The 23,510-nt window shown below is 43.8% G+C and overlaps 1 protein-coding gene across 5 annotated transcripts in view; it reads left to right on the top strand.

Moving 5' to 3' along the window:
• The window catches only part of CREBBP (CREB binding protein), a 100,371-nt gene extending 77,692 nt beyond the window's left edge, over nt 1–22,679 (top strand). For all 5 annotated transcript variants that reach the window (XM_051631865.1, XM_051631864.1, XM_051631863.1 and 2 more), the window contains 12 exons: nt 347–427; nt 1,298–1,354; nt 2,627–2,704; nt 3,204–3,271; nt 7,824–7,974; nt 8,787–8,933; nt 9,332–9,445; nt 9,930–10,095; nt 11,435–11,602; nt 14,650–14,811; nt 15,570–15,851; nt 17,826–22,679. In XM_051631865.1, the coding sequence (XP_051487825.1) occupies nt 347–427; nt 1,298–1,354; nt 2,627–2,704; nt 3,204–3,271; nt 7,824–7,974; nt 8,787–8,933; nt 9,332–9,445; nt 9,930–10,095; nt 11,435–11,602; nt 14,650–14,811; nt 15,570–15,851; nt 17,826–20,003 (3,652 nt within the window). In that variant the 3' untranslated portion in view covers nt 20,004–22,679. The remainder of the gene's footprint in view (nt 1–346; nt 428–1,297; nt 1,355–2,626; nt 2,705–3,203; nt 3,272–7,823; nt 7,975–8,786; nt 8,934–9,331; nt 9,446–9,929; nt 10,096–11,434; nt 11,603–14,649; nt 14,812–15,569; nt 15,852–17,825) is intronic.
• The last annotated feature ends 831 nt before the right edge of the window (nt 22,680–23,510 follow it).

Below are 23,510 nucleotides of genomic sequence, written 5' to 3'. Positions count from 1 at the left end.
GCTACTTCATGAATCCTCCCCAAATTCTGAATTTGACACCCACCAACTTGTTAAGCACTGTATAAAATGAGACCGAATGCTAATCTGTGCTTTGCCTTGGCTTTCTGCTCTGTGTTGTCTTGGTGTTTGCGTCTTACCTCTTACGTCTGTGCTGTTTGTTCCCTCCCCTGTTCTCTAATCCTGCCCTCCCTGTTCCTCCTCATTGTCCACACTGACCCATCAATCAACCAACAACAATCCCCCCTTCGTCGTGGTGATCTGCCCTGCTCTGGTTGGTGGCTCCGTGCTTGGGTGGCTGTGTGTTGTGCTGGACCAGTTCACCCAAATATGGCCTTCTTGCTGACAGGTATCACTTCTGTGAGAAGTGTTTCACTGAAATCCAGGGGGAGAATGTCACCCTGGGTGATGACCCTTCCCAGCCTCAAACGTAAGTCACTTCCTTTCTTCTTCCTTTTTTTTTTTTTTTTTGGAAATGATGGGATGTATGGGCCTGATTTAATAGTAAAAACCTGTGGCCAGTGGTGGTGGTAGTGGGGAAAAAGCTACTTCCTTACTAAGAGGAGATGTTTGCAGTAACAGATTATTAACAGTTGTAGCTCTGTGGGATCTATCAGACTGCCCAACAATGTCGCTTTTGTCCCTTTGCACTACTCAAGAGCTGCCCCTAGGCTGGGAGCAGGGGGGCAGACACTGGACAGTGTGATTGGTTGGAGGGGGAAGGATGGAAGCTGGGTCAGTAAGTGTCACTAATCCATTATCTTGTCAAATAGACTTTGGCTAATCCTGGTGTCTGACCTTTTGAAGCACAGCTTTTCTTTATGAAACCACTGGCTTGCCTTTAACCTGGCCAGAAAGCAAGATGCTTTAAGACTTGCCCCATCCCTGGAGATGTTCAAGGGCAGGTTGGATGGGGCTTGGAGCAACCTGGGCTGGTGGGACATGTCCCTGCCCGTGCAGGGAGTTGGATCTAGATGATCTTTAAGGTCCCTTCCAACCCAAACCATTTCGGGATTCTACGTGAATGAATACAAGCTGCTTTGGAAGGTGGCTGCTCTGCTGACAATAGCTTCCCTTCTTCTACATGTTTTAGATTTACCTGTGCATTTGGGTATCTCTTATTTTCTGTATCTTAAAGTAAAATGCACTGAATTGCTTTCTCTAAATAGAAAATAAATGCTGCTATGCTTTCTTCAGGCTTGAGGTTTGCTTGTTTGCTGCAGTTCAGAAAAGCATGATGTTATCTCAGCCTTGGATATAAATGTACTACTGAGTTTTCTTATTAACTCTTTGTCTCTAGAACCATCTCTAAAGATCAGTTTGAAAAGAAGAAGAATGATACACTAGATCCAGAGCCGTAAGTACCAGGCTGTTGGTTTTGTTGAGATCATCTGGTTGCTTTCACTTGCCCTTCAGCCAGCACTTCAGAAACCAGGCAGAGAATAAAGGAGTCTTCCTTTTTTTTTTTTCCCCCCATTTCTGCCCAAACAGGCTGCAGAATCTTTCTCTAAAGTTCCTAGCACAACACAGAAACTTGATGTCTACCACTGATATCCAAGAGGAAAATGTGAGCCTGTTTTAATGGCAGTTTCTAGCCCTGTTTATTTGGGTGATTCCTAAGGTGTGTTCTGCAAGGCAGAAAATGGTCCTCCCTTGTACAGAGCCTTTCACACCCACCCTGAGTGCACGTGGGAGTTCTGTGTTTTCCTCTTCTGGTTAAACTGGACTGCTTAAACACATTTTTCTCTTCAAATGAGTACTTAGCTCAGAGAAGGAGGGAGGAATCCTCCTTCCTGTGTCTGTTACCCTTGGGAAGTTCAGTAAAAGCCCAGGTGAACATGTCTTTAGTAGCACTGAGCTGCCTTTCCTGCTGTCCTTAAGTAGCTGAAACAATAGTTATCTTACCTGCTGCTTTGTTCTTTGGCAGTTTGCATTTAAATTCCCATTCTCATCTTTGCAAATACTGAATAGAGCTCCTCCCCCAGACCTCTCAAGCTCAACTGCTGAGATGGACCCCAGTGCATTTGTCTCCATAACCAACGTTATAGTCTTGACTGGGAAAAGCTCTTACGGTTTTCCCATTCAAAAAAAGAATTTTGACACATTGTTTTTTTTAAAAAAAAAGACTACAGAGACCCATGCAGGTGAAGACAAGCTAATACATGTTTTCTTGGCACAGTGATTCATGAATGACTAGTTTTTAAATTTACAGCAAGTTGAGCAACCATTTAGTCACCTTGTGGTTGTTGCAACAATTGAAAACTAAATCCATGGAGGTTTTGTTGAGCAGGATTCTGTGAAGCTGGGAAAACTCAGAACTCTGCTTGGAAAAGGATAGAAAGGATCCAGAGAAAGTTGTGCTTGAAAAGCCCATTTCACATTTTTTAAAGTAGCACATTCTACAGTTTTTAATGTGTATTTATGTCTTACTTGCACGTGGCACTGATAGGTGTGTATCTGAAGCTGTTCTCGTGAGGTGGGTGGGTTTTTCTAAGCTGACACATCAACTGGGGCTGTTGAAGTTGATTCAGGTCTTGGCAGAGGGATGGCAAGTCCTTCTTTCTTGCTGAATTCTGGAAAGTGACTTTCCTAACAACAAAAGTAATTGGCTGCTGTTTTATCTTCTCAGGTTTGTTGACTGCAAAGAGTGTGGTCGGAAGATGCACCAGATTTGTGTATTACATTATGACATTATTTGGCCTTCAGGGTAAGATGTTTGTTAGTTTCTTTACCCCTTGTACAAAAAGCCCAGTGTAGTTTGGATAATTAAGACTTCCTGCCTTTGCTCTTGAATATGCAGTCACTGCCTCTTTGAACTGAGTACAAAAGGACAGAGCCTTTCTAAATAAAATCCTTTTTTTTTGGTGTTTGGGGTCTCATTATATTCAGACGAAAATGTGCATGAAACCAACTTGCTCATGTACCCAGATTTCTGTGGTTTCTTTCTAAATACTGAACAATGGAAGGTGGTTGGAGGTAGGTTTGCACACTACAGAACACAAATGCAGATGTAATGGTTTGGCAGAATTAAACCAGCTCATAAAGGCCTTAAGTCCTTCAAAAATGGAGAAATACAAGCTATGCAAACCCAGAGAAAAATCTATTGGACTCCAGTATCTAAAGTACAGCTTCAATCATTGGGCTGAAGCCAGCCAATAATGGGGTTGATGCTAAGTTTTTGGCAATTTTTTTTTTTTCCTCTGTAGGTTTGTCTGTGATAATTGCCTGAAGAAAACTGGTAGAACGCGCAAAGAAAACAAATTCAGTGCTAAAAGTGAGTTGGATGTTTCTGTTTTTATCAATGTTCATCTTCTCCCTGCCACCCCTAATAGCTTTTTGATTGAGACTTTCTGGTTTTATGATGGACAGCACAGAAACATTTGCAAAACAGGGAGCAGTGTAGCCCAAGGCTTTGGTAGCTGTCAGAGTTTTAATCGTTTTAAAGACCTTCTCTGGATGTCTTTGTGATTAGTTCAATGCTGCTTGAGGTACTGGGCATCTATGTCCTTATTTTTCTTAGATTTAAAAAAAAAAAAAAGGGGGGGGGGGAAATAGAACAGGATAAACTGTTCTAGAATATGTCTGCAAGCACTTTACTGGCTGTATTTAGACATGTTTCCATGTAGGATTGAAACGGTAGTAAATAACTCACCTGGGCCATTGCAGTAATATGTAATAAGAAGTTATGCTGCATATACTGGGATACTGTGTCCAGCTCTAGAGCCCCCAGCATAAGAAGGGCATGGAGCTGTTGGAAAGGGTCCAGAGGAGGCCACAAAGATGATCAGAGGCTGGAGCAGCTCTGCTCTGGAGACAGGCTGGGAGAGTTGGGGTGTTCAGCCTGGAGAAGAGAAGGCTCCAGGGAGACCTTAGAGCACCTGCCAGTGCCTGAAGGGGCTCCAGGAAAGCTGGGGAGGAGCTTTTCACCAGAGAGGACAGTGACAGGACAAGGGGGAATGGTTTTAAACTGAAAGAGGGGAGATTAGGTTAGGTATTAGGAAGAATTTTTTCACTATGAGGGTGGTGAGACCCTGGCGCAGGTTGCCCAGGGAAGCTGTGGCTGCCCCATCCCTGGCAGTGTTGAAGGGCAGGTTGGATGGGGCTTGGAGCAGCCTGGGCTGGTGGGAGGTGTCCCTGCCTATGCAAGGGGGGTTGGAACTGAATGGTCCTTAAGATCCCTTCCAACTCAAACCATTCCATGATTCTGTTATTTCAGCTGTACTCTGGTAGTGCCAAGTACTTCTGTATTTCAAAAGCTATCCTTGCTTCTAGAGTGAACTCTGGTGTAAGAACTGTCCACTGGGATGTGTAAGCACTTGTGCTTCCAAGATGTTCTTGGAAGTAACTATGGTCATCATCTTGTTGAAATGTGCACTAAAAGGAGTGCCAAAAGCTGCCAGGTCGAGTTATCCCAGTCTCCTCAGCAGTCCTTACACAGACATTCTTTGCATGCATCTAACAGTAGAGAACATAATTTGGTCACTTCTACTCATACATGTTTAAGGGGGTGAAGAGTAAGGGCTGGCATTGGAAATGCAGTGTCAGTGGCATAGAGTGGAGAAATAAAGTGAGTGTAGAAACCAAGAGGGTGACTGAGACCCTAGGGCTTGTAGGTACACTTGGTTTCTCCCTTGTTCTCCTCTGGTCCTTGGAAGTTCTGGGCATTACCTTGTCCCACTGTGACCTTGCAAGCCTGAATCTTCCACATTGCAATAAAGAGGTGGTTAAGCATTAAATGCAAGTTCGTGATAACTTCATGTGTGGTTGATTGCATAACCACAGAGTTGGAAGGGGATGGTTTGGAGATGATAATGCTGTGTGAGACATGCTAGGTTTCAGTAATCAAAACGGTCTCTGGAGTAACCTGACGCATGCCAGATAGTGTTGTTAAAAAGCTGAAAATTAGTCTCATTAAAGATAGATTAAGATTGTGAGAGAACATTAATAAAATGATGAAATAAAGAGGTGGGTTTAGATAACCATTTTAAGTAGATGTCTCTTCTCTTACATGCTGACTTTACAGCATATATTGATGTAAATTAGCTGAAATATGTATGTGATTCCTTGGCTGGCTGCAGTTGTTCTGTGTCACTGCTTCAGGCTTCAGTAACCAGCCATTTAGTTCAGGGTAACCATTCTGTTCTTTGGGGATCTGGACAGGGAAATAATGGTGCTTTTTTTTCCTTTCCATTGATTGACTTTTCTTTCTCTTTTCCCTGCTGTTTGCCTATCTTGCTTGGATTTTTCCTGTGATGTTTTGAGTCCACTGGTGGGCTCAGCTCTTACAATCAATTTTCTTTAGCAGTTGCTCTAGTGGAAACACAAGCACAGGGAAGAAAAACCTGCTCTTGTTGTCATAAGCCTTGATCTTCGTACTTGACCTATAACCAAACATGAGCAATGAAGGTTTGAAACATGTTTCCTCTCCACCTCCCTTCCCATAAGAACCTTTACTCATCAGTATTTCCATGCTCTCTGAAGCAAACTGGCCCAACTGCTGGTAGTAAAGAGAGCACAACCCTCAGCTGCAACCTCTTGCTCAGCTCCTATGGTGACATCCATATTCCCAATGTATATTGAGTAAAATTGGTTATCTTACCCACATCAGAAGTAAACTGACTGACAGCATGCCAAATAGAATCTAAAAACCAGTGTATAGCTGCATTATGCTGGGAAATTCCCAACTTTGGAAGTATTTTTCTCACTAAGAAAATATACAAATACTACTAAACCAGCAGCTAATGCAGAGATGTTCAAAGACCAAAGACATCCTGACAAATAACTCACCCAAAGTGGTTCCTGACAAAAAGTCAGAGCAAGCCAGAAGTCTGACTTTCTTCCTATCTGCCTGATATCTCCTCCAGTAACACGTGTCTGGCCACTGCTGCTGCAGCAAAACCTCTGTCCTCAAGCAGCCTGAAAGCCTTCTGTGGCCTTACCAGTTTAGCTGCCTTTTTTCAAGTTGGCACTGGAGTTTTCATTGAGACCTGAGCTCTTACTGGAAGTACACCTATTGAGGTGTCCAAGAACCAAAATCAGGTTGCTTTCTAAAAGAATTTTCCCATTCTAATAGATCAAAATATGCAGCTTTTAGATCCTTTCCTTACAGTGCACATGATTTTAATGCTGCCTGTTTCCTTTATCTTCTTATCTGGTAGTGTGTGTTTGTTTGTTTCTGAAATCTTTATGCATTGCAGCATAAGGAAGGAAGCAGATATCCTTTGGTTGCTTAGCATTGGAAAGATGATAAAATGAAAAGGCAAGACAGCAGTTAACTAAAATGGCTTTCTAAAAATGTGCCAACTCATTAGCTGAAATTGAGCCATTTCTTCTTTTCTGTTTGTCTTCAGAGAAATCAGCAAAACGATAGTATCTTCAGAAATGATTTGTGACTTTTCTTAACATTTCTTTGAATTTCCTTTCAAATCACCCACCTCCTATTCTCTAGGGAGAGCCCAATATATTGTGTCAGGCTAGGAAACACTGGGAAAGGCCAGTGTTTTGGAATTGGTGATGGGATTGTGTGATTTTTACTTTAGCCTGTCTTTAAATGTAATTACTGCCACCTGGGTAACTGATATTTAGACTGTGTTGTGCTGGTTATAGCCACAAAATCTCACTGGACAAGGGACCAGGCTACAAGATGTAACACAAGATTGCTGTGTTTGACAATTTCTACACATTTATTTTAAAGTAAAAAGTGAAGTATATAAATCCCTTAGGAAATGAGACCTCGCATTGAGCATGTGTGGCTTTTTTCCTCGGTATTGGTGGATAAAATCATTTTGAGCCTAGATATTTCACTGCAGCATTTTGTGTGCAAGATCAGGAATCAGGAGGAAGAGCCAACAGCCTTGTGTCAGTAGCCAGCTGAAAAAGGAAGCAATGGAGAGCTGAAAATTAAATGCATTTTAGTAAAACGAACGTCTGTAGATTGCTTTGGAGTATCCTGCTTTGGAAAAGGTAGCAGGTTGACCATAAAAAAGAAGTAGAAATACTAGCTGGTAAAATAAGTACAGCAAGATAAGAGAAATAGTCATAAATCTTCAAGTCAAACCAGTGAACTGCTTCTGTTTTCTTAATGTAAACCAAAGTCTTCGTTTTAATTTCTGTCGTTTGTTGTGGATTTATTTGAACACCACATCCTGTAATACTTGAGGAACAGCTGTTTCCACAAAAGCTAATTGTACATGTCAAGAGCAAGAGAGGAGATCTGGACAATAGGTGGGCTTGAATTTTTCAAGACCTCTATCACTGTGGAAGAACTATTTAAGCTTTATGTGCAGATTACTGTAACTGTTCAATCTAAAAGCTCTCTTGAAAAGAAAAAGCAATGAAATCTCCATTGAAGTCAAAAGGCTTTTCATTTCTGTTGATTTGCTTTGCTTTGCTTTGCTTGAAAAGGTGTGGCATTGAGCCAGATCTATAAAGTGATGTCATCTCTGTCCAAAAGCCAGATAGTGGTTTTGTGAGGAGAAAACATTTGCAGTGTTCATATAATAAGCCTGCAAATTTCAAAATGCTGTGTAAAGCTGCCTTTGTTAGGTCACTTCATAAGTAATTTTCCTACTGTGGTGGTTTTAACTTCCATATTTGGGTGTGAACACTTAAGGCTTGGGTGAAAACGTGGATGGTTTTGCTTTATTAATTTTGGCTGCATAAATGGAATCATCGAATTTTCACAGGGAGTTAAAACGAAGGGGGGGAAAAAGCCTGTTCTGTGCAAAGCACCATTCATGTTCAAAAGCATGGGAACACCCTAAACTTCATAGTGATTTCTCCAGTACTAACATTTCCATTGTCATCTTCTCCCCCTTCCTTTCTAGGGCTGCAGACCACACGTTTAGGAAACCATTTGGAAGACAGAGTAAACAAATTTTTACGGCGACAAAACCATGCTGAAGCTGGAGAGGTCTTTGTCAGAGTAGTAGCAAGTTCAGATAAGACAGTAGAAGTTAAACCAGGAATGAAATCCAGGTTTGTTCCTTTCATTACAATAAATGTTTTATCTTACTATTCTTTTGGAGTTTCCCTGCATAAATGTTGCAAACTCTGCTGATTTTTCACATTAATCCCTTTGCACGGTTTTGAAATCGAGGCATGAGTAAGATTATGAAAGGTTAAGAAAAAAGCAGACTGCTGTGAAGGGGCTCAGAGAAGGTGACAATAATATTTTGACTGGTTGGGGGCAGATAGCAGGGACATCCTGCTTTGGGTTAGAATACTATGATTTTGTATTACTACATCTAGAGAGAGAGTCTGACCACATTGTGGTTAGCATTACAGAATTGATAGTTGAGTTTGGAATAGTTGCTGAGATTCTCTTCCTTCCTGTTCCTTCATTTTGTTGTGTTTTTAGAAATGCTTTAGCCTTCAGAAGTGACTTTTCATTTCCTTCATTGTAAATGAAAAGCTTTAAAGCTATTTTGTGAAGTATTTTGGCTTTGCTTCATAAAGAGAGTGGGTTTGGGCCATTACTTCATTGTAACGCATCAGGTTTTCTGCTCTGCAACCTATTTAAGGGCCTGTGGTTCCTCAGGATGCTCCTCTACTCAGAGCTGCCCTGTTCAGTCATATGTGAAGTGCATGGGAACTGTCTCTCCATGAGTTCTACTGTAACAGGATTCCCTGTTTTAATACAGCTCTGATCTGACCCTGTTTAACTTCAGCAGAAATGCTTCTAATGAGTTAAAAATAAGGTTGACAAGAATTTCCTCATTCTGCTGGTTTAATCATTGGCTTTTTGTTGTTGTTTGTTTTTTTTCCCCTCCTACCACCCTTTCCTTCAGATTTGTGGATTCTGGGGAGATGTCAGAATCTTTCCCTTACCGTACCAAAGCTCTGTTTGCCTTTGAGGAGATAGATGGAGTAGATGTGTGCTTCTTTGGGATGCATGTCCAGGAGTATGGCTCGGATTGCCCTCCTCCAAACACCAGGTACCCTTGCATTTCTGTTCCAGCACGTCCTGCTGCATTCACTGAACTCTTCACTCACAAATACAGAAGGCTGTTTCAATTCTGCGGCACATATAAGTCCTGCTGTGTGACTGTAGCTGACTTTGAAGGGGAAAACCACCACCAAAATGTTAGGGTTTTTTGCATCCTGTATTTAATTTTGCCTCTCCCAGTATATTCTTGCTGTCTAACAAAAATACTCTGCCCATCTTTTGCTGTCGAGGACTGTTTACCCCGCGTGAGGATGCTTCAATATGCATTCATGTCATATTTAATTTTTCTTCGAGTATGGCTGTGTATGTATCTAGTGTAAAAGTCAGTTCTGAATCAACAGATGTTCAGCCAGACATGGTTTTCTCATTCCTCTCTCACTCCCATAGGCGTGTGTACATATCCTACCTAGACAGTATCCATTTCTTCCGCCCCCGCTGTCTCCGAACTGCAGTTTATCATGAAATCCTCATTGGATACCTGGAGTATGTGAAGAAACTTGGGTAAGTGAGAGCTTTGCAAAGGAGAAGAAAAAAATAAATCTTAGCATTTCTTTTTTTTCTCCAGGATGCCAAATAGCTTCTCACCTGGGACAGCTCTTCTGCCCTCTTTGAGATGTGTAGAACACGTGAAGTGGAGAGAGGAATTTGGATTTTATCACTAAGGGGTTTTTCCTGCTGTTAGGATTCTTAAAATGACAGCATATCATTCTTTATAAGGTTGGAACAGATGATCTTTGAGATCCCTTCCAACCTGGCATTCTGTGATTTTTATCAGAGGTTCATATGATGTTTAAGCTTCATTATTATATCCTGGACCTTTTCTCATCTCTTCCATAAACAGAGATTATTGCCTCAGCATCTTTGTTACAAAGAAAAAAAAAAAAAAGAGGAGGAGGAAGAGATCTGAATTTGTATCTTAGTTCATTTTAAGATGGTAGTCAAAATGTTTAAGATTATATTTTTTTTTCCTGTGTATGAAATGCAGGTATGTGACAGGACACATCTGGGCCTGCCCCCCGAGTGAAGGAGATGATTATATTTTTCATTGCCATCCACCTGATCAGAAAATACCCAAACCCAAACGTTTGCAAGAATGGTATAAGAAGATGCTGGACAAGGCATTTGCTGAGAGAATCATTCATGACTACAAGGTTTGTTACTCTTAACTTTCTGAATTAGTTTAATGAGCTTTTCATTTGAAGGTAGCACATATTAAGACATGCAACTGTAGTAGTGTTGTACAAGGGTTTTTATTCTCAGCCAGTGTCTTCATTTTCTTAGATTTTTGTGAAGTTTCTGCCTTTCAGACTGAAAATTCCTTATGTTCAGTTTCTGCATGAAGAGGAGTGTGCAAGAGCCTGCCTTCCTGTATTTATCTTCCTCTATAATCTTCTAGACAAGGAATGATGTAGCTTGTTCAGGTTTATAGAATTTGTTTGCTTCTGGTCATTCTGGAGGATCAGGTGGAATACTGGGCTCCATTAGTGTGAAATCAAAAAAACTGCTTATAAAACAGTTGAATAGAAAAAGGATTATTTTCATCACTGGAGAATATCACACGTGCACCCAAGGCAATAATTAAAATGGCAAAGGTAGCATTTGCCACTCCTTACATGCTAACATTTACAAGAATTTCTTATTGGTAGTAACAGTGCTGGAAAGATTTGCTGTTTTGATTGCAAGTGACAGTTACTGAATGTGTGGAACAGAACAGCCTAGAGCAGCCTTGTCATCTGATCCTGCCTAGCAAAGGGCTAGAAATATCTGTCTCTCCTAATAAAGTGGTCTTGAAGTTAGTCCAAAGAAGAAAATTGGCACTTCAAAGCCCCTCCAGCACAGCTGTTTAAAATACCTGTTACTTCTCAGAATCTTCTCAGTGGTCCTTTTTGGCCACACAAACTTTACCAGCAGTGAAGGACACAGGCTGCCCACAGTTCCCCTTCCACAGCCAGGCTTTATTATCCCCGTGCAGTAGTTGGTGGGAGTGTGCAGGATTCTTCCTGCAGTTAGCAAGCTTATTGCACATACTCTGCCCAGCCCACCACTGAAGTGCTGCTGCACTTCTACTTTTGTAAGAAAAAGGGCTGGATGAGACACAGGTGCTGTCACTAGAACAGCTCCTGCCCATGTCCAGGAGCAGTGCAGGAAAAGTGTGGTGTCTGCTTTGTTGGCTTAGTTACCAGGGAGGGCTTTTTATGGTTTCCTTGGATATCTTGGTCTCTTCCATCATTTCAGGAGCATGAACCAATTGCACAAGGAGGTTCAGGAGAGCCTCAGCAGCTATCTTGCTAAGATGAACCAAGGAGTGGGTTGTTTTCAGTATTGCCAGGCTAGTTTTTGAGCTGCACCCAGAAAAGGAGGCCTGCCAGGAGTGGGCCATGGTGTAAGGGAGGCACAGCTGGTCAGGGCAGCACTGGATCCCATCTCTGGCCCTCCAGCCCAAGTGGGCTGCAGTTACTGATCCTTGGTATTGTGTGATACACTTAACAGGACATCTTCAAACAAGCAACTGAGGACAGGCTGACGAGTGCCAAGGAGCTGCCTTACTTTGAAGGTGATTTCTGGCCCAATGTGCTGGAAGAAAGCATCAAGGAGTTGGAGCAGGAGGAGGAGGAGAGGAAAAAGGAAGAAAGCACTGCAGCTAGTGAAACAACAGAGGTGAGTTAACTGCTCCTGCCTCACAAAGCTGACCATTAACACTTTAATAAATTGGAGAGTTCACATCCAGTAAACCAGAAAAGGTCACTGACAGCAGACATCAAATTAGGGCTCCCTCTAACTGCATTTCTGGTTTTCTTGGATAACAAATATACTGGTGGCTTTTTTTTATTTTCTGTAACAGAATCAGAAGTCAGTTATGTCAGTTCAGCATCTCTGTTCTCTGCGAAATGTGTTAAGCTACTTTTGGATGGCATCATGCCTGCTACACTTGCAGTCATTTGGCTGAGCTTCTGGTTCACACCTTTGCAAATCACCTTCAGTGTTTGCATTTTGAAAGATGCTGTATTTTTCCAAGCTGACTTAGATGTTGCTGCTATTTAAGCACAGGTACTTGTCATCGTGTGCCACTGTAGGGGGCTGAAATTCAGAAGGGTTTATTGCAAGCTTTGCACTGGTGTGAAACGTTGGTCCTGATGCTGCTGTTCCTTCACCAGCATTTTCTCGTTGTATATTCAAAGAAATAATTTATTTTCTTAGGGTCCTGGTCAGGATTTAATTGTTACATTTTATTTCTGTCTTGATTGCATCTGTATCCAAATGGTCTCAGCACTTCGATGCTGTCCCTTTCACTTGTGATTTGCAGCAAGATGCTTTAAATAGAGTAAGAAAATGTGAAGTCTAACAGGCTGAGGTGGAACCCAAAACTTTACCTGAGGAGGGACTGAATTCAGCTTGGATGCCATGGCCATTTGCATGATGTGTGGCTGTGGAGTGATAGAACCTTAATCCATCAAGTTCATCATGTCAGAAAGTTCCTTCTGTTAAACCTTAACAGCTCCTTCATAATATAGCTTCCTCATGTAGTACGTTTTTATGGAACCATAAAGTTAATAGTTTTCACCTTCTGAATGCAACTTTTCAGTATTGAAGTATTTCAACAAACATTTCTGAAAGACAAGGCTTGGAATTTCAGTTGCAGTCCTCTTCTGCCAACAGTATCATCTTCAGTAAATCATAGCATGCCCCTTGAGTGAAGACACCAGGGTAGCCTCTACATCTAAGAGGAGAAAAGAGGTGTTTTAAAAAGCCCAGAACATCTAACTGTGAAATCACAAAGGCTGTCTGCCTGAAGTGTGGAGATGCAGCCTCAGCTGGTAACATCCCTGCAGTCCCTCCCAATGCCATTGATGCTGCTCAGTGTAGTGGGAACAAAATCTGCCTCCAGGTTGCTGAACAAGTCACCCAAGAATTCAACAAAAAGCCACAATGTTCTGGTGTCTGCCACTCAGCTGAGAAAAAGGAGTGAAATTAAAAGCTTGAGAGCTTCTCCAGTGCAGTCACTAGAACTTGTGTCACTATGGAGGAAGCTCTGCCCAACAGTGGATGTCTTTACAAATAGAAGCACTTGAAGAATCCTTACAGTTTGTATTGAGATGGTACAGAATGGTCTATCTCTTCTTAATTTCTTAGTCCTCAACTTTGTTTTTATGCAAGGAGAGCTTCCTGTAAGTCAATATGTGCTGCAGGTATTCTTTACAAGAGAGTGTAAAGAGGTGCTAAATATTCAGAAGTTCTTGAAAAAGGTTCTGAAGGGTCAAGGCTCACCAAGTAACAGCATCTCTGGCAAACCTGTTACATGCTATCAAAACGAGGTGGTACAGAAACAGTCTTAAATCTTCCTAAAAGATTTTGAAGTAGCTTTGTGCAGTTGACCATATAGAAACTTGTTAGAAGTGGAGTAGAAAGAAAATTTGGCATTATGCTGTCAGCTAAGTTTCAGTCTTTTCCTCCTTTTGGTGTGTGAAGTTCTAAAATCTGTGTTGATGCTCTAGAATGGTTAAGTGAAGGACATGCCTGATTACATCAAGGGGTAGAAAATGTGGGGGAAAGAAGTCAAGATGAGAACATAGTCCATTTCTTAATACCTTTCAATCACTTAGACCTCTGCCTGGTTTCCCATTAAATAGTACAATTGTCATTTCCAAACAGGTTTGATCAAAGAGTCAATAAAATGAATTACAGAAAACCCAAGATTGGGTAGGGAAATCCTGTCTGAGCTTCATTAATGGAATGGAAGGATGGCAACACTATGTAGAGTTGCCTTCTTCAGTTGGAGTATTTTTATTTTCTTTTAAGAAATTTGCCTGTGGATAAACCCCCAGTTTGCTTGTACATCGTGTTCATGAAACTTTTCTCTCTCTCTGTGTGTATATACATCAAAATATTTCAGTAACTTATTGATAATACTATGATAACCAAAGTTCTAGCAGTTAGAGAAGTGTTTTTTTTCTGAGTGGTGAGCTCCCTGCTGAGGGCTTTGGTTTTTATTTTTGCAGGACATGAGAAGCCTAAAATTCATTTCTGTTTTCACAGGTCATCTAAATACCATCAGCTGCTATTTTTTACTCTCTTTACTTACATCTAGTGTTCAGTGTATGGTCACTGAGGTTTGTGTTGGTGTAACTTAAGCACAAATGAAGGTTTTGGGATATTTTTGGAGTTGGATGTGCAGCAACATGTCTTCAGGTTGGACAATAATATATATTTTGTTAGTTTCAAATCCTGCAGGTTCTTATTTGTGTACTAGCCCTGAATTTGTTCCATAAAAACAAACAAGCAAACCCTTAGATCAAAGCTCCAGCAAGGCTGAGAATCCCCAGATGCACAACAAAGCAAAATGCTGCACTTTGGAATTTTTTTCAGTCCATTTTATTTGTAACTCATCTTGTCATCAAATATCTATAAGGTCTTGTAAAGCAAGCAGTGGAAGCTGAAGTACAGGGGGAAAAAAATCAGTGTCAGGATTTATTTAATGTATATGCATACTTTAAAAATACATTTTTAAACAGTGTTTGAATTTGTTTGCCTGCCAGCTTGGCTTTTGATTTTTCCTGGAATATGGGATGTATTTAACACAGTATGGCTGATTTGCAGGCATTGGAACCAAGTTCTATTATTGACAGCAGAAGTGTTTTAACTTCCAGCTCCAGTGAATGGGAGAGAGCTCAATCAAGTGTAACATCTTTCCTGTACGTTTCCTGCAGGGAAGCCAGGGAGACAGCAAAAATGCCAAGAAAAAGAACAACAAAAAAACCAACAAGAATAAGAGTAGCATCAGCAGAGCTAACAAGAAGAAACCCAGCATGCCAAATGTGTCCAACGACCTGTCTCAGAAGCTCTATGCCACCATGGAGAAGCATAAAGAGGTACTGTCAAAACACACTGTGTAGAGACAAAAGCCTGTTCGTGTAAATGCAGGCCTGGGATGATAGTCAGAACTGATGAAAAATTGGGAGGAGTAAAGTTTGTGATTGCACTAGAACTTTTTCTGATGTGCAACAACATGTTGGAAGAGATGAGCTTAAACTGAGTTAATGAGATAACATTTGCAGCATGCCATTGCTGTGACAGAATCAGAGGGGTTGGAAGGGACCTCTGAAGATCGAGTCCAACCCTCCTGCTGCAGCAGGATCACCCAGGGCAGGTCACACAAGAACATGTCCAGATGGGTCTTGAAAGCCTCCAGAGAAGGAGACCCCACAGCCCCTCTGGGCAGCCTGTCCCAGGGCTCTGTCACCCCTAAAGGAAAGAAGTTTCTCCTCACATTGAGGTGGAACTTCTGTGTTGTCACTTGGTGCCGTTTCCCCTCGTCCTGTCACAGGCACCACTGAGCAGAGACTGGCCCATTCCTCACACCCACCCTGCAGACAGTTATAGACATTAATAAGATCCCCTCCCAGCCTTCTCTCCTCCAGACTAAACAGCCCCAGGTCTCTCGGCCTTTCCTCATAAGGCAGATGTTCCAGTCCCTTCATCACCCTTGTAGCCTCCCTTGGACTCTTTCCATCATCTCCCTTTCCCTCTTGAACTGGGGAGCCCAAAACACCACCTTTGTTTCCTGCAAGATTATCTAACCTCATCGATTTTATTTATTTCCCCCCCCACCCCTCCAATTTATCTGCAGGTCTTTTTTGTGATTCATTTACACGCTGGGCCTGTAATTAACACCCTGCATCCCATTGTGGACCCGGATCCATTACTGAGCTGTGATTTGATGGATGGGAGAGATGCCTTCCTGACCTTGGCCAGAGACAAGCACTGGGAGTTCTCCTCGCTGCGCCGCTCCAAGTGGTCCACGCTCTGCATGTTGGTGGAGCTGCACACCCAAGGGCAGGACCGCTTTGTCTACACGTGCAATGAGTGCAAACATCATGTGGAAACAAGGTGGCATTGCACTGTCTGTGAGGTGGGTCTACAACACCAGACACTTCTCTCTCTAGCCCTACAGCCAAGCTTGATTTATTTTTTTGTGTGTGTGTGGCCCAAAGTTCCTCCAAATTGAGTTTATCCTGGTAAAAGGGCTGCTGAGCTTTAAGAGAAGGTGACTACCACAGTGGGGTGCTTCTTCTTCTAGGGTAAGTGCCTTTATTTTCCCAACGTGGCAGAAACCAGTACTCAGGAATGGCTGCTATGGTGACATTTATTCCGCTGTGGCTTCTCTGTGTTAGTTTTTAACTTAATATCAAAGAATCACAGAATTACCTTGGTTGGAAAAGACCTTCAAGGTCATCGAGTCCCAACCATCAACCCGACACTGACAAGTCCTTAACTAAACCATATCCCAAAGTACTACATCTGAACAACAGGGCAGCCTGTTCCAGTGCCTGACAACCCTTTCAGTGAAGAAATTCTTCCCAACATCCAACTTAAACCTCCCCTGGTGCAACGTGAGGCCATTCCCTCTTGTCCTGTCACTTGTAGCTTCACAGCCCGATCCTCACCTCTTTACAGCCTCCTTGCAGACAGTTCTGGAGAGTGAGGAGGTCTCCCCTTGGCCTCCTTTTCTCCAGGCTGAACAAGCCCAGCTGCTTCTGATAAGACTTGTGCTCCAGACCCTTCCCCAGCTCCATTGCCCCTCTCTGGACACACTCCAGCACCTCAGTGTCCTTTCTGTCATGAGTGGCCCAGATCTGAGCACAGTACTCAAGGTGCAGCCTCACCAGTGCCGAGTGCAGCGGTACTGGATGGCAGGATGTGACTGTCAGACTGGTCTGGATTTCCAGGGCACCAGGTAATCCACATCAAATGATGTCCAGGAGAGAAGCTGGCATGCCTTCCTGCAGGTAGTTGTTGTTCCACTTGATCCGTGGCACTTGGTGCTACACAGAGCACAGCCAGGCTGGGTGAGGAGCCTGCTGGGCCCTTCAGCCTGGTTCCCTCAGCCTAGCATTAGTGTTACCTACCAGCCCTGGTAATTGCTGCCTAACCTGGCTTGATGACTAGTCCTTTGAATCACAGATCCCTTCCACTGAACTGTGTTAGAGAGCAATCATGCATGGATTTACCTGGGTGGACTCGAGTCGATGGTAACCTCTATGGGAGCTTGTGGTGACCTCTGGCTGTAGCAGAACCAAAGAAGATTTTGAATAAGGGCAACCTCCTTTTGACACTGCGAGTTAATTCTGCATTTGTGGTGGAAGAGCCTCAATTAATCCCTCTGAGGAAAGCATTGAACAGGGGGCTTCTTGAGGCAAGACTAGGAAATGGATCGTACACACAAGGGGAATTGAGTGGTGGGAGGAGTTATGGCCTTTCTGCTAGGGACTTCTGTGTCAGGGGGTGTCCTTCCTCCAGCACAAAGGGACAGGACAATGAGAATGTGGCTTCAGATCAGTGTCTGTCTTAGTGTGAAGTTCACACTTGATTTGAGGGTTGGTTTAGAGATTTAAAAAAATACCTGTTTCAGGGTGGCAAATATTAGCCAGTAATTACACTAAGGAGAGCCAAATGGAGAGCCAAGCCCTGGTTTCTAGGCTTCTCTTACTAGTTGGAGGTTTTGGCCCTCCCTGTGTGCAGGTACCTCAGAAGACATTACAGAACAGTAAACAGTTGCTCTCATCAAAAGGGAAAAATAAAAAAACCCCAAAACCTACAAGACTTTTTCATGTGATAAAGGCACAGTTGCAGCCCCTGCTGATGTTGTTGCCCAAGATTTATGATTGCAGGGAGGCAGCTGCCCTGAGCTGCCCAGCACCCCCTGCCCCAGAGCGCCCTGCCCTCCATGGACCGGGTGTAAATGGAAGTGGTGGCTCCTCACAGCACGTGGCTGTTGTCCTGCTCTTGTTCCATGTTCTGAGACCCCAAAATGTGCTTCCACAGCAGGCTCCTGGTGGTCATCTGCCACCGCTCTCCCTGACCTCTGGCTTCTCTTTGCTTTCAGGACTACGACCTCTGCATTAACTGCTACAACACTAAGAGCCACGACCACAAGATGGTTAAGTGGGGCCTGGGTCTGGATGACGAGAGCAACAGCCAAGGAGAGCAGCAGTCCAAGAGCCCCCAGGAGTCGCGACGACTGAGCATCCAGCGCTGCATCCAGTCCCTGGTCCACGCCTGCCAGTGCCGCAACGCAAACTGCTCCCTGCCATCCTGCCAGAAGATGAAACGGGTTGTCCAGCACACCAAGGGCTGCAAGCGCAAGACCAACGGTGGCTGTCCGGTCTGCAAGCAGCTCATCGCCCTCTGCTGCTACCACGCCAAACACTGCCAAGAGAACAAATGCCCCGTGCCATTCTGTATCAACATCAAACACAAGCTTCGCCAGCAGCAGATCCAGCACCGCCTGCAGCAGGCTCAGCTCATGCGCAGAAGGATGGCCACCATGAACACCCGAAACGTGCCTCAGCAAAGTTTGCCTTCTCCTACCTCAGCAACGCCTGGTACCCCCACGCAGCAGCCAAGTACACCGCAAACGCCGCAGCCTCCTCCCCAGCCCCAGCCTTCCCCTGTAAGTATGTCACCGGCTGGCTTTCCCACTGTCTCCAGAACTCAGCCCCCCACCACCGTGTCGACGGGAAAACCTGCAAACCCGGTTTCTGCGCCCCCGCCTCCGGCGCAGCCCCCGCCGGCCGCCGTGGAAGCGGCTCGGCAGATCGAGAGAGAAGCTGCCCAGCAGCAGCAGCAGCTCTACAGGGTCAACAACATTAACAATGGTTTGCCTCCTGGTCGCCCAGGACTAGTAAACCCGACGGTGGGTTCAGGGAACCAGATGCAGCAAGTCAGCATGAATGTACCCCGGGCCAACCCCGTGAGCGGCCCGGTGATGCCCAGCATGCCGCCCGGGCAGTGGCAGTCCCCTCCCATGCCACAGCAGCAGCCAATGCAGCCAGGAATGGCCAGGCCGGTGATGCCCATGGCCACCCCACAAGCGGTGGCCGGGCCAAGGATGCCGGGCGTGCAGCAGCCGCCACGGAGCATCCCCCCAAACGCACTTCAGGACTTACTGAGGACCTTGAAATCGCCGAGTTCTCCGCAGCAGCAACAGCAGGTTCTTAACATCCTTAAATCCAACCCTCAGCTTATGGCAGCTTTTATAAAGCAAAGAACGGCCAAATACGTGGCTAACCAGCCCGGGATGCAGCCGCAAGCGGGGATCCAGCCCCAGCCTGGGATGCAGCAGCCGCAGACCGGCATGCAACAGCCAGGCATGCACGCCCAGGCAGGACTGCAGAACTTGAACGCCATGCAAGCAGGAGTGCAGAGAGCCAGCGTTCCTCCCCAGCAGCAAGGGATGGGAGCTATGAATCCCCAGGGACAAGCGATCAACATCATGAACCCCGGCCACAACCCCAGCATGGCCAACATGAGCCCGCAGTACCGGGAGATCCTGAGGCGGCAGCTGCTGCAGCAGCAGCAGCAGCAGCAACAGCAGCAGCAGCAGCAGGGAGGGGCTGGCATGGCAGGAGGGATGGCAGGACACAACCAGTTCCAGCAGCCTCAAGGACCCGGGGGCTACCCTCAAGCCATGCAGCAGCAGCGGATGCAGCAGCACATCTCGATACAGGGGGGGTCCATGGGACAGATGGCTCAGATGGGACAGTTGAACCAGATGGGCCAGCCCGGCATGGGCGCGGACGGCGCTCCCAACATCCAGCAAGCCCTGCAGCAGCGCATCCTGCAGCAGCAGCAGATGAAGCAGCAGATAGGGTCCCCTGGGCAACCCAACCCCATGAGCCCACAGCAGCACATGCTCTCAGGACAACCGCAGGCGTCTCATCTCCCCGGCCAGCAGATCACCACCTCCCTCAGCAACCAGGTGCGGTCCCCGGCACCCGTTCAGTCACCCCGTCCCCAATCCCAGCCGCCACATTCCAGCCCGTCGCCCAGGATACAACCCCAACCCTCGCCTCACCACGTCTCTCCCCAGACTGGTTCCCCTCACCCAGGACTCGCAGTCACTATGGCTAGTTCCATGGATCAGGGACACTTGGGCAACCCAGAACAGAGTGCAATGCTTCCACAACTAAACACCCCCAACAGGAGCGCGTTGTCTAACGAATTGTCTCTGGTCGGTGACACCACCGGGGACACGTTAGAGAAATTTGTGGAGGGTTTGTAGCAATTATGGGAGCATCACTTTTGGTTTTTTGTTTTGTTTTTATTTTTATTTTTTCTTTCGGGGTTTTTTTGTTGTTGGTTGGTTTTGTTGGTTTTATTTTTTTTTTGTTGTTGTTGTTTTTTTCCTTTCGTGTTCTTGGACATTTTGTACTGAAAACTCAGACATCTGGGTTGTTTTGAATCCTAGATGGAACTGCTGCTTCCTACACATGGAAGAATGAATTGCTGTTTAAAAAATAAAAGAAAGAAAAAAAAAAACACACAAAAAAAACAAAAACAAAAAAAATTACAAAGAATATATTTTTTTGTTAAAGCCAGGCGGTTAAAATATCTGGTCTCTTTTCGTGGGTTGTTTTGGTTGTTTGTTGGGTTTTTTTTGGTTTTCATTTTTGTTGCTGTTGGCTCATACCTTATTTTTTTTTTAAAAATGGGGGGAAAGAAAACAAACCAAGTTCATGATATTCATATTTTTTATTTGTATTTTCAAGACTTTTAAACCGTTTGCGTTTCAAAGAAGACAAAAAGAAAAACACAAATAATAATATTCAGAAACTGTTTCCTGAAATAATGCAACATTATAATGTATCCCAGTAACTTTGACACGTTGTGGGAAGATTATTTTTTTTTTGGGGGGGGGGGGGTTGTTTTGTTGGTTTTTTTTCTATGGTGAACTCTGCAGGAGTTTTGAAGTATTACCCCTGGAAAGATAGGAATTGACTCTTGCACACAAAAACCACACATTTGGCCAATGCCAAAATCCTTGTCTTGCAGATGTAGAAATTGTTGCTTTGTTTTCTCTGATAAAACTGGTTTTTAGATGAAAACTAGGGATGATCACTCTTAGGCCGTGCTGATTTGAATAGAGAAGAAGCATTCTTTTCTTTCTTTCTTTCTGTGTGAAACTTGAAATGAGGAAAAGCAATTCTAGTGTAAATCATGCAAGCTCTATAATTACTATAAATAAGAAAAATCCAAGGAGATTCAATCACTGTATAGAATGGTAAAAAAACAAAAAAGAAACAAAAAAAAAACACAAAAAAAACCAAAAAACAGAAAAAAAAAACACAACAGAAAAACAAACTCATTTCTTATAATATCATATTGTTAAATAAACTGTGTGCAACAGACAAAAAAGGGTGGTCCTTCTTGAATTCATGTACATGTTATTAACACTTAGTGTTTGGGGTTTTTTTTTTTGTTATGGAAAAAAAAAATGCTGTTTTTCAACATTGTATTTGGACTATGCATGTCTTTTTTTTTCTTTTTTTTTTTCCATTGTATATAAAGTATTGCTTAAAAAAAATTGATATAAATTACTGAAGTTTTTAACATGTATTCTGTTCTTTAAAAAAAAAATCCATGTAAGAATGTTTTAAGGTTTTTATTTATTTATATATATTTTTTCTTTCTTTCTTTTTTTTGTTTTGGATCATGTTCTTTGTAAGACATGGCTTATGGATATTCACTCATTACCCAGAGCAGCCAGAGGCAGCACTAGGAGTGGCAAGATAACATGGAGTATTGTAGGTAGCATGTCTTGTTTTACCAACACCCTTTTAGTGATTGTTTCCCTTTTTTTGGGGGGAAGGGGAGAGGACACAATGGGAATGGTTCTTTCCCATCCATGGAATATTTGCAGGTGTTCATCCATAAGGGTTAACTGGAATAAATTATTAGTAGTCCTTGCTTTTTAAAAAAAACAACACAAAAAAAAAACAAACAAAAAAAGAACAACAACAAACTGCATTAATTTAGAGAAGGATCACCAATGAAAGGAAAATAGAGAGTATTGAGTTAATTCTAGGCTAATTTATTTAGTCTACAGTAAAATATGAACCTATTGACTTTAACACTATTTTTCTGCTGTTAACTCTGAGTCTAGATTTGAGGGTTTTCTGTGGAATAAAAAATAACAAATCATGTCCATGTTCCCTTTAATATCCTGTCAACATGCCCTCATGTTCCTGGCATACTTACCCCTCCTCCTCCCCAATCGATTACTTTCTTGGAGTTAAAAAGCCCAGAGAGATTTTTCCCACCATAGGGGTGAACTAAAACCAGGATTAGTCTACAACTCCCATCACTTGGACCTTCTCCATTCTCTGTGACTGAGATGGGATTGGCAGCAAATCCCAGCAAGGTATCCTGGTATCCCAGTATCCCACCTGGCAGCTGCTGCTCCCACAGGGAGCATCAAGCACACTTGGTCTGGTCAGTGCTTCCTCCAGCCTTATGTTTTTATTTGGAACAGTGTTGGGAGAGGATGGGGGGAGAAGAGCAAAGGATTTCTCTCCATTTTTACCCCCTTACTTTGTTCTTTTTAACTGTAGAGGGTCTCTGCTTTAGCCTTTTCTTGCAAACTTTGAACTATTGTACCTTTTCCACCACCATTGGATTCATCTGCCCGTGAAACTGTCTTCAGCAATTCAAGATGTCAAAATTTGGGGCTGGGGTGATGTCAGGGAACCCAAAGCTTGTCCAAAAGAAATTGCTGTAAAAAAAAAAAAAGAAAAAGAAAAGAAAAAGAGAAAAAAAAAAAAAAAGATGGAAAGCCCTGATGCTGTGTCTCATGCTGTGTACTTTAAAAAAAAAAAAAGAGGAAAAAATACTATATTTGTGATCAAAAAGAGGAAACTTGAAATGTGCTGGTGTTTCTAATAAAAGCTGGTAAAACTGCTTGGATTGGAGGATGGTTCCCCTGGGCTGGGATCAGCAAAGCCCAACACCCACGGCCAAGATCACTCCACTCAATCTTGCTAATTCCTTTAAGCAGCATCCGTTTTAAAACCGTCGGCACCGCTTCCGGATCGGGATGAGCCGAGTCCTCTCTGGAGCACAGAGGTGGTGTGGGCTCGTGGGCTCGTTTGAGCTCTTCTTGGGGAAGAGTGGAATAAAAAAAAGCCTGCTGGGAAAACGGATACTGGAATATTTGGCAGTTCGACCTGAAGGACGGCAAGAGCACAGAGCCAGGGGTGGATTTAGATCTGATAATCCGGTTTGGTGGAGCAGTTGTTTTAGGGAAGAGCAGGTGTTTAACCAGGGAGAGAAGGGAAGTGAAAAGCTGAAGGCAAACAGGAGGAGGGGCTGGGCTTGGTGTGCAGCCCCTGCAGCCAGGGGGGCTTCAGTCCCCTTTGCTGATGGGAAATTCAGCGAATCTGAAGACTGGATGGGATCTGCTTTTCCAGGCCCATGTCTCCCCTTGGCTGGGGATGAGGAACAGCTTCCTAGAAACAAGAATTTATAAGGCAACAACACACTGGAGATTGGTGCAGGACTTTTTATCTGGCTGAGACCTTCCCCCACCATTCCAGAGGGGAAGAAGGTGCTTAAATCTGAACAACTTGGTTCTCTGCTCTTCTTCGGCCGCCAACAGCACAGCCCTCCCTGCCAGTGGCTCCCACCAGGCTCCGAAGGGCTTTCCTCTTGCTGCAGTCACACCAGCACCTCGATTGCTCCTTGCTATCCCACCGGGGGTCTGCCCGCAGCACTCCTGCCATGCCACCTGGAC

Source organism: Apus apus, chromosome 14, assembly GCF_020740795.1.
Source record: "Apus apus isolate bApuApu2 chromosome 14, bApuApu2.pri.cur, whole genome shotgun sequence".
NCBI lineage: Eukaryota > Metazoa > Chordata > Aves > Apodiformes > Apodidae > Apus > Apus apus.
Note: the sequence above shows the minus strand (reverse complement) of the source record. Positions and strands in the feature narration are given on the sequence as shown.